We start from the raw sequence: 11,426 nt of genomic DNA, 5'->3' as shown, positions 1-11,426 counted from the left end.
GGCAGTTAGTCCTTCTGAGGCGTCTCGGCTCTGATACCACTTGTACGACCGTTGCGGCCGACTGGAAGGGGGGTTGTTGGATATCCTGCAAAATCAAAACAAACGAACAACCCTTCCTCGAACTCTTTAAACTAACACTTATAAAATAAACAAAGCAGATAAATAAAACATTAAAAAGTCGAGGCACAAGATTTACTTGGTTAGAACCGATGTGGTTGTTAATCCAAGGAAGGTTAAGCGCACTAAAATACTCCTTCAGGCGGAGAAGCCTCTTACAACGTTGAAGTACAGAAACAGAAGCTTAAGTCTAAAGCACACAAGCGTAGGAATTACAAGTAATGAGTTCGTTGAAAAGCTTCTGGACCAAGGCTATATTTATAGCCTTGGTCGGGGCGCTCCGGAGGGTTCCGGGCATCCTGGGGGGATAAACTTTATCCCCCAACGATCATATCAAGTCAAAGCTCGATCCTGGTCAAAAGGCTGGTCCGGGCGTCCGGAAGGGTTCTAGGCGTCCAGAGCTGGTCCGGGCGCCCCGGACTGTTCTGGGCACCCCGGACCAGTAAAGTCAACCTGAGTTGACTTTTTCATCCGGGACCACTGCTCAGGTTCGGTTCGGCTCGATCCGGGTCTTTTACTCCAGATCCGCTCGTTTGGGTGATCTCTACCATCCAGAAAAGGGCTCACCCGAACCCAAGTTCCGGTCTTCTCGAGCAGCCTTCCGCTCCGGCTTCTAGTCCCTCGGAATCGCCGCATGTTTCCTTCTCGTCCACCAGCGTACTCATCCGCAGTATTCGTCCCTCGGTCGCACCCCGTGCCGACCTTCTCGCTAGCTGCGTTTCTTACTCCCCGAGCAATCTTCCGCTCAGGCTTTCGTCCCTCAGAACCACCGCACGCTTCCTTCTCATCCACCGGTGTACTCTTCCGCAGTACCTCGTCCCTCGGACGCACAGCGTTCCGTCCTTCTCGCTAGCTGCGTCTTCCGCTCGAGTACCTGTGCTCCTAAGCTCCTGCACAGTTAGACACAAGGTTAAAACAACACAGGACCTAATTTAACTTGTTGATCACACTAAAATAACCTTGGGGTTCCAACACCGTAGACCGACGGTGAAATGGTCCCTGAACAAACAAATGCATCCGGTTGGCGGGGTATTTGGCCGGTCGGACGAGCAAGGCAGAATGATTTCATGATTGGGCGGAATTTCAAAAGTGTTCCTAGGGCCCTTAGTGTCGCCCTCATCGAATCTGGACTCCATGGTGGTGTACTAGAGCCTAGGGATGGAGGTCGACGACTGTGAGGAGTTGGCCATTACAAAAATAGGCGGAAAAGGGGACTAGAAGGAAGAAAGGAGAATCGAACGAGCAAAGGCGGTCACTAGAAGGTCACCGGAACAAAGGAATGCGGAATGCTCGAAAGCAAAAGTGATGGGAAAGAGAGCTTGCTGAAAAAAGATCGACAGGAAAGAAACGCGAGGAACCACTGGAGCAAATCGCGCAGAAGCGCAGAAGCACAGAAGGGGCACCGGAAACACAAAGCAATGGAAGCGTAGAGAAGGTGGCAACGCAGCGAGTTCATATAGCCCGGGCTCGGTCGACCGGATCCGTTAGATCTAGGTTGCTGAAACCTAGGTCAAGATCCGACCGTCGAATTTAAACCACCAAATGTCGCAATCAATGGCTGTTACGTCAAGCGTGCAGTTTTGGCAGGCGCAACACGTGGCACATTCCCATGGGTAGGCATTTAATGGTAGCATGGAAGCGCATTCAGCCTTAATAAGTAGGGATTTGCATGATTCCCAAGAAATCTGGCTGACATCAGCCCAGCTCGCGCTTGCCTGAGACAGCGCAAGGGAAAAATCTACAAGTGCACTCCTTCGTTCGTCTGGTTGGATCGAGGGAGCACACTCATGGCCGAACGACAAGCTTCAACAGGCTGATCGGCGAGAAGTGTCACACAAGGTCAAAAGCTGATCAGGAGGGAGTCGACTCCCACTCGTCCAGTCAATCAGACTGAAGCCTCCTTCGACTATACTTGAAGGGAAGGCTTGTGATGCGGTGATTAGGAGAGGCCCCACCCTTTTACCAAGGTGGAGGTCAAAGTCAGGACGGTCAATGGGCGCACGGTGTTGACCGGTCGGGCAAGGCATATCCCGACCATGGGTATGGAGTAATCAAACCGACACTCAAAGGACGTGCGGAAGCCGAGCCGAGCGGCTCCTCCACTCGGCCTAGCAGTAGATTCGACATCAGTTGAGCACACAGACAGTGACCCACCGAGCGGCTATCGCGCTCGTCCCATCAATCGAGCATATGGACAGTGGGCTTTCGGCCAAGCGACCATTCCGCTCGGCCCGACAACGGGCAACACTTGGACATCGAACTTTCAGCCGAGTGCCCATCCTGCTCGGTAGGACAATAGACCGCGCAAGGACAACAGAATTCCGGCTGAGTGACCATTCTACTCGGCCAAGGAACAGGCGCTGTAGGGTATCCTTCGATATCCTTTTCGGAGCTAGTGTCGTTGACAGGTGGCATGGTTAGACAGAGGATCGTACGACGGAAACTTCCACTGTCACTTCAGAGATATGCTCGGTCCGTTAAGGTACTGTGCCAGTGATACTTTATTGACACGTCTTTTCAAGGAAAGGTTTGAGATGCGTGCTCGCCTTGGGAAGCATGCACGCACACTCCCAGGCTCTATATAAAGGGGGTCCAAGTATCGACGGAGGTATGTTTTTCTTATGATTTCTACTGTTGCGCTACAATTCTCTTTGCTTCTTCTTGCTTCGCCGGAGGCTGATTTGAGCGTCAGAGGGCCATCGCCGGGACCCCTTCCCTGACTCGGCACTGATGCTGCTTATTTTGCAGTCAAGAGCGAAGTCCATCGGAGGTCAACAGGAGTGCCACATCCCAACATCCGTCTCATCGACTTTCGGACATGATCAGATAATAATATTAATTGAATTTGATAAAAGAAAATATTACTCAATAAGACTTTTATAAATAAGTTTAAAGAAGCTCCAAGTAAATAAATATTTTTATATTTTTAAAGAAAATTTATAATTCAAAGACAAATTCAAAAAATTAATTTATTTTTTCTCTCTTTGTAAAAAAAATTTGATTGTTTTTCTCAGTTCAATTATTATGTTCCAATTTAAATTAATTGAGGATTAAATGTATAAATGACGAATTCAAAACTGAAAGAAAATGGCCAAATAAAGATTATTTACCCCATTTATTAATTAATTAATTTTCCTCCTTTCTTCTTCCTCCTGCCTGTCTCTCCCTCTCCTTCGCTCTTCTCCACCCTCCACATGCTCCCCTTCCCCTCGCGCTTACCTCCTCTCTCACTCCGTCCTCTTGTCGCAGCGGGAGCTCGATGCCCGGCGTGTACCTCTGCGAAGACGGCGTCGCTCTCGACCCCCTACTGATCTCCAGCTGCGCCGCCCACGAGGAGGAGGAGCTCTACAAGGAAAAGGAGAAGGAAGTGTCCGGTGGCCTCTTCTTCCATCGCATCTCCTCCGCCTCCCCCCGCTCCGGCCGTCCCTCGACGCCTCAGTTCCACCAGTTCTTCCCCGCCCCTCCCCCGAGCCGCCCGTCCCCGACGCACCGGCACCGGATCCGAGCTTGTCAACTCAGGGCAACGACGGGATGCAGTTCGACGTCGCTCGGGTGTCTGAAGAGAGGGCAGTCAGCTGCGTGGCGGAGAAGCGGGATTTGAAAGCGAACCCTTCCGGGTCCAGAACGATCACGAGGGCGGAGCTGGCGAGCTTGGTGGCATGGCTGAGAGGCATCGCGATCGATCCCCGTGACCGGACGCGGGTGGTGGAGAAGGAAGAGTTGGTGGACGCGCAAGTGCTGAGAGCCCGGGAGACGCTGTTCCGGACTCTGGATGACGCAACGAAGTTGACGGAGTTCCCTTTTCCTCCTGAGGTAATCTAAACCCGCCTTTCTTCTTAATTTTGTTAATTTGATTTGTTCTGTTAATGAACAAGATTGAAAGAAAGTGTTTTGTGCAGAATAGAAGCGTAATTTAGTTTTTTAGAGATGTTTTCTCCTCTTTCGTTCTTTTTACTGGTCATTCAGATATAGTACAGAGAGCCTACAACAGGCAGACCCTGTTCAGGAGATTTTCTATAAGTCTATTCCACAGGAACAACTCCCAAAACCTGAATTAGCGAGTCTGCTGATTAAACAAATTTTGATGCAATTAAGTCAGCCATGAGTCACTTGTAATGACTGTATGTTTTCAAAACGGGTTAGTCAATCACAACTAAGTTACTCATTATCAAAGTTTTTTGGCACTAATCCCTGATTCCAGTTGGATAATAGATTCTAGAACTTGTTCCTGTTGGTAAAGAATTTCAATTCTATAATTGAATTTATTAAGAAAGTGATAATTTTTTTTTAATGTTTGAAGTCATAGATTATGGATATATTTGGTATTATATATTAGCTCTTTAGCATCATAAATTTCTAAAATTATGGTGCACAATACTTTGGTCTCCAAATTCCTGCTAAACTTATTATTTTCTGTTACTAAATCTATATGAATTTTTAAGGTTTTAACAAATTTACCATGAACTTTTATTGGCAAATACATCACTTATTTATATCTTCTTAAAAAACCAACATGGAAAAACAAGTTATGCTCAAATTTTTAACTAATTCTTTGTAAAATTATTTTCATACAACATATGTTATTTTGAGACTTCATTCCATTATTTAGTGATCAAAATATGTTTATATTTTTATTAATTTTTCAATAAAAGATTTTTCAAATTGTCATATTTTACTTATTTTTAAATTAATTAAACAAATTATGTTTTTTTTTTAAATTAATATATGACGTGATGTATTATTCATCACAAAAATGTTATTCTGTTTGTTAAGTTGGGAATGTGATAAATTGGTTACAAAGTTAAAAATATGTGACATATTTGTTAAAAATGAAAGTTTGTGACAAATCTGTAATTGGTTGCAACCTTAAAAATTTCCAAGAATTTAGTAATTAAATCTCGGAAATAAATTCAAAATTCAAATTTTAATGGAGACTAAATATTGTTTTCTGTCATGAACTCCTAATTGATCATTAACATGGCTGAGAAACACTCAAACACATAGCGATCCCACTATACCATGGCACACAGATTTCTATAATGGTTCAGTGGTTTCTTGCTCAACATCGATATGGAATTTGGGTTCCTAGAGTCCCAACATAAAGTATTCAACTCATTTGGTTTATTTCAGTCTCATGTGTATAGAAGATCTAACTGTAGATCTATTTTTTTTTATAATCCTGGAGAGAAATGACCTTCCCCTTGTTTTCTTACTAGTTAAATCTGGAATACAACTTATGTACACTTAGAGACCAACCTTTAGAATATTAGTCCCTACTAGGATTTGAACTCTTCCCCTAAGTGTTTTACCACTGCACCACACCCGTAGGGGCTTTAATCTGAAGTGTGTTTTAATCATAGTTGGCAAAATTAGTTGATACTGATATGGGTCACTTGAGTTGGATCAATTAAAAAAAAAGGCAGCCCGGTACAAGAAGCTCCCGCCATGCGAGGTCTCGGGGAAGGATCCATTGTACGCAGCCTTATCCTGCTTTTTGCAAGAGGCTATTTCCTGAATTCGAACCCGTGACCTTTTGGTCACATGACAACAACTTTACCGTTGCGCCAAGGCTCTCCTTCACTTGAGTTGGATCAATGTTGACAATAATTTATCTGATATTTTTTGGGAAATTTGCATGAAATTGAAGAGGAGTTTAGAAAAATCTAGGGATTCAAAGGCATTAGTTAAAGATTTGTTAAATTATTTTAGAGAAATGATGGAATCCATTAAAATTTGATTAAATTGACCGTCAAAATGGATTAAATTGAGCTAAACCTTGGTCGCATTGAGATGACTTTAAAAACTGGACCAATTTAGCCTTCCTTTATCCAAACTTGATTCTTAGAGAACTTGCATGAAAAGGAGAGAGCCTTTGTCGTCCTCTTAAATTGATTAACCTTGTCATGCCATGGGATTCACCGTGAAATAAAAGATTACTCACTCAACCTTGTCATCATTCGTTAGAATCAATGCTTCACCCATTTTTCTCTTGTTCACTCTCAATTGAGTGAAGTTATTATGGATTGAGACGGATTGAGAGAGGTTATTGTGGAGGGAGAGCTAACACAAATAACTTTGGGTTAGTTGATATTAACATTGCTTGTTTAAGTTGAATACTGTTATCTATTCTTTTCATAACATACTGATTATGTTACTCTTCATTTTCCTAGCGATGCTCTTTAACCAAGTTACCATGTATTTATGAAATGTTTATCTTTGCATGGTATTTTTTTTTCAGTTTATTTTTCTACACTTTTTCTTAAATTCTTTATTTGATCTATATATATATTTCCCTACCATGGTTTTATTATTCAATTGATTAAAAATTTATGGAATTATATATCATAAATTGCATTCATTACTTTTGCATTTAAAATGATCATGATAAACTCTTACATTCTGATGTCTTGGACCTGACTAGGGTTTATGATGTAAATGTAGTATGAAGAAAGATGTATTTTCATGGACCTCTTTAACAGAAAAGATGTCCTCAGTTCTCACTATCTTGTTTTTGCATCATATATGTATGGTTGTTGGTTACCACCGCATATGGTTGCAAAGGCTTGTTTTTGATCTTATGTGACACGTTCCCTCTCGTCTTCATTTGTAGGTTATCATTTTGACTTGCAAAGGAAATCTACTCCCTGAAGTTTTCTGAGTAATATCCACTGAAAGTTAGGACTGACAATTGTTCCTTCCTTCTCACTTGTCTTTATATTCTAGGAAAATTTAGTTTGTCTCAATAGTGAAATTCCAAGTGCCACAATTTTGGCTGAACATTCCTGCACAAACAATTTCCATTTTTGCTACTCTCATCTTCATGTTCTTTTCGGTTTATTCTTCTTGTCATTGTAAGTTTGTAACAAAACCTAGCCCATGAATTCAGAAAACTCTGACTAGAAAATCTGCTCACCTTTATTAGAATATTTCTTGCTTTGTTTGTGCTCTCACACTGACTGAATGATGTTATTTCAGAAAAAGCAAAAAGTTAGGAGACACTCAGAAGGTTTACAGAAGAAGGGGAAGCTTGGTTCTGTTGAAAAACTGATTCAACCGAAACGGAGGTCTGAAAGGATCGCTCAAAATGAGAATGAAAATATTCGGCATCTTCGCACACGCAGAAAACGTATTGGACTTGGATCAAATTTTCAAGCCGATGTGCCTGATTGGACGTGCCCACCTTGTGAAACGAGTATTTGTAGTTATAAGGAGGATCCTGATGCAAGTAAGTGGGTGGGTTTTCTAATTTGGCCAGCACGAGGGAATGACAGGAATGAATTTGATGAAAAAATGCAAAAAAGAGAAACAAATTATTGTGCTTGCCCCTCTCCAGGATCTATTGTCTGCATCAGATCTCACGTGAGTGAAGCCAGACTTAAGCTGAAGGTTGAGCTAGGCCAAACTTTCTTTGATTGGGGTTTTGATTGCATGGGTGAAGAAGTTTCCGAGTCATGGACAGGTGAGGAACAAGCTTGGTTTGATGCTCTTAAGAGGCAAGAAAATGAGTCTGGAAATAGCATTTGGCAAGCTATCCCAACATACTTTAGCTCCAAAAGCAGACGAAACTTGATAAACTATTACTTTAATGTTTATCTCCTGCGACAGATGAGCATCGACAGTAGATTGATGCCCGAGTGCATCAACTCAGATGAAGAGAAGAATCATGATGATGAGGAAATTGAGGATCCCAAAAAGAAGAGAGTTCCTGTGAAGAAAAAGGCAAAGTTCTTGAATACTCATGCTTCAGATTGCGTGGATGTCAATAGGGTAAAGTCCTTTTCTTTGTCCTCCATCGACTGTTCCTGCATTTTGGAGACCCACGAGTGTAAATGTAGAGTAACATAGGAGCTTGAAGTCTAATCAATTTTATTACGATACTACTCAAATCTCTAAACTTGTGATATATTTGATTGGAGTCCCTTTGTCATTCCATTAACTTAGCTGAAGTATAAACCAAAGTTTAAAGAATTGTTCCATATTGGGGTTTCGATCTCTGGTCCGGATGATACAGTGACTGTAGCATGGTCTGCCAAACTTTCAGCATACTCTGAAGCATGTGGATGTCAATTTAAATGAGTTTTAACCTATAGTTACTTCTACTTGCCTTTTCTTTTTTTTTTTTATCTTGAAATATAATAATATAGCAAATTAAATTGAGTTTTTAGTGCAACAAATTACAAAAAATATAATGTTTGTCTTAACTGATCAAGTGAGGGTGCTGAATATTTCAAAAGTCAAATTAGATAATTCCCCCTCGTGTTCATAAATATATCATGATTCACTATTGGGAGTTACATTTGGACCAACACAATTGAAACTAGAATAGAAGATAAAAAGATATCGTAGTTTCTTTTAATGTAGAGTCATCTTTATTGTATTTGTTGCTCCTGTTATTATTATTGTTATTATTGTTGTTATTAGTAGTAGTAGTATAATTGTTAGGACCAAGGAGAGCGCTCACTTCGATGAAGAAGATCTTATAGTCGAATACTTGAAGCGAGGAACTCTCCAATGCTAGCTAACACAAGGATTTCCTTGATATCTACCTCCGTGAGATGACTAATCCAAGGATCTAAGCCTCTCTCACATATACACTATGAAAGAACACCTTTTCCGAAATAATCTGGAGGTAGAAAAGCCTCATACAAACTCACACATGAAAAAATACAAGAAGAAGAAGATGAGAAGCTAATATAACTGAAATCTTACAAGATTATAACAATGAACCCCTAGCTTACTCTCTTCTTGCTTGGAAGCACATATTGATCAATTTGGAAATGTAGAAGCACTTCACTCTAAGTTTCCAAGAACTGACCATGTGTGGTTGAGAAATCGTGAACAAGAGATTGTTGAAACAATGCTCGCGTCAACCCTTTTCTAGGGCTCATCGGGCGCCTTAATTGCTTAAGAATCTCTTAAGCGATTACCACCTCTGCCACCTACTCAGAACGACTATATTTTTTAGCCTTAAGCAATTACCCCAATCTCTTAAAGAGGGACGAAATCGATTAGCCTGATCAATTCCGTTCCCTTTTGCTCGAATGCGAGAAACGCCATAAGCAATTAAGCTTCTCTGCTTAATCGCTTAACACAACTTCTGTTTCAAATAGAAAAGGCCTTAAGCGATTACTCTAATCGCTTAAGCTATGCTGAATCGATTCACCAGAACGATTTAGCACCATTCTATGCTTTTGTGAAGGACAACTCTTAATCAATTAAGATTATCTCTTAATTGACTACCACATGCTGAATCACTTACCTTAATTGATTTGGCAACTCTAACTCCTAAACTGAAGTCCCTTGCTCAACATCCGATCAACTGTGACATGTTAAAACTCCTCATTGCCTAGCATCCGGTCACCCTTGACCTGTTGGGGCTTCTCCACTAAGTGTCCAGTCAATTCTTTGACTCATTTGGACTTTTCTCCTCATGCTAAGTGTTCGGTCCTCTATGACCCATTTCGATTTCCAAACACCAGGTGTTTGGCCAACCTTTGATCCACCTGGATTTCTCAATACCTGGCTTCACTCACTAGGACTTTTCACTACTTAGATATACTCGGATTTTTCCACCTGGCTTCAATCACTAGGGTTTCTCACTATCCGGTTTCACTCATCGAGACTTCTCACTCTCGACTTCACTCACTTGGACTTTCCAATTGCCTAACTTCACTTACTAGGACTTTCCATCTACCTGGCTTTACTCATCAGGACTTTCCGTCTGTCTAGCTTCACCTACTAGGACTTTCTAACTACCCAACTTCACTTATCAGGACTTTTTACTATCCGACTTCACTCACCGAGACTTCCCACTGCTCGACTTCACTTATCAGGACTTTCCAACTGTAATGACTTCAATCATTAGGACTTTCTCACTACCTAACTTCACTCACTAGGGTTTCCCACACTAAGTTTTTAGTTAACATTGACTCACTTGATTTTTCTTCTTTTGCCAGCCATCCTGTTAGTCTTGCCCTTGCCTAACCTCCTGTTAGGACTTTCTCAGTCAAGTATCCAGTCAACCTTGATATACTTGAATACTCTCTCACTTCAAACTAGTCAACCTTTGACCAGAGAAGACTTGCACCAATATTCTTCCTAATGGACAATTGCATCTATAATCTCCATATATTGTCAAACATCAAAACTTAAGCTTGAGTCAAATTGGTCAACTTTGACCAGGGACAATTGCATCTACAATCTTCCCTTTTTTTATGTTTGACAACACGTTTAAGTTAGACTCACTCGATATCCCCAACTTTTTCTTCATGCTAAAATATGAATGATGGCTTCCTACATTCTCCCCCTTAACATGAGAGTTTACATTCCCCCGTTTTGAATATGGAGAATTTATTAACTTAAACTCTACATTCTCCTTTTTTGACATACATCAAAAAATCTTCTCCCAAGATTTATCTCATGTGTTGTTCACAACCTCACTTGTTGTTCACAATATTACAATAAAGGTCTCATACCCTTCATAGTCCTCGATGCTCACCCTTAAGCATCCACCAACTAATGCTCTTGCTAGAGCATTCGTTTTGAATTCTCAAATCATGTTTTTAAGGAGATTCTCCCCCTCAAAACATGATTCAAACTTTTATCATTACACTGACAATGATTTAAAATTCATAAACTTTTAGGAAACCCAAAATTGAAATTTTGAGATTCAAAATTCAACTTTGAAACTAAACTTCCTCTTAAACTTCAAGTTAGTCTTCCTTAACAATTCTATTCTTGTTTTCATCAAGAAAATTTTCCTTAAATACTTATAAATACATTTCAGAGGATTAGGGATGGTTAACTCGACTAAATGAGGCTTAGTGGACTGAAATTAGTCATTTCAGCTAAAATCAACATCCTTAATCGATTACAACCTCTCTGAATCTATTGAAGTTGAGTTTCAATCGATAACCGTAGTGCTAACCGATTGATCTAATCGATTAGTACCTTTTAATCGATCACTTGATTGATTCCACGAGTCTCTGTGCTCATGTGAATTCAATCGATTGGGGTGTGGTAATTGATTGATCCAATCGGTTACCATAATTAAATTTCTGATTTCGATTTCAGATCGAATTTCAGAAATACATAAATAATTTTATAAAATTCCAAAAATATAAAACTTTGGGTATATATTACTTATGCCATATAATACCATAGAAAAATAATTTCTATGAAAATAATCCTTGTTTTCAAAGATTGACACGTAATTGAAAACCATTAAAAACTTTAATATTTCTCTCAAGTTTTGTCTAACTATTCAATGGTGATTGCTATCAACAAATAATCTTCACCAAGGTTTTTAA

The 11,426-nt window shown here is 40.5% G+C and overlaps 1 protein-coding gene across 1 annotated transcript; it reads left to right on the top strand.

Moving 5' to 3' along the window:
- Positions 1–3,265: 3,265 nt before the first annotated feature.
- Positions 3,266–8,104, top strand: LOC122000000. The gene is made up of 2 exons (XM_042554587.1): positions 3,266–3,930; positions 7,093–8,104. Exons 1-2 carry the CDS (start codon positions 3,649–3,651, stop codon positions 7,960–7,962), a joined length of 1,152 nt encoding a protein of 383 aa, XP_042410521.1. The 5' UTR covers positions 3,266–3,648; the 3' UTR covers positions 7,963–8,104.
- The last annotated feature ends 3,322 nt before the right edge of the window (positions 8,105–11,426 follow it).

Source organism: Zingiber officinale, chromosome 7A, assembly GCF_018446385.1.
Source record: "Zingiber officinale cultivar Zhangliang chromosome 7A, Zo_v1.1, whole genome shotgun sequence".
NCBI lineage: Eukaryota > Viridiplantae > Streptophyta > Magnoliopsida > Zingiberales > Zingiberaceae > Zingiber > Zingiber officinale.
This window is presented reverse-complemented; position numbering and strand designations above follow the sequence as displayed.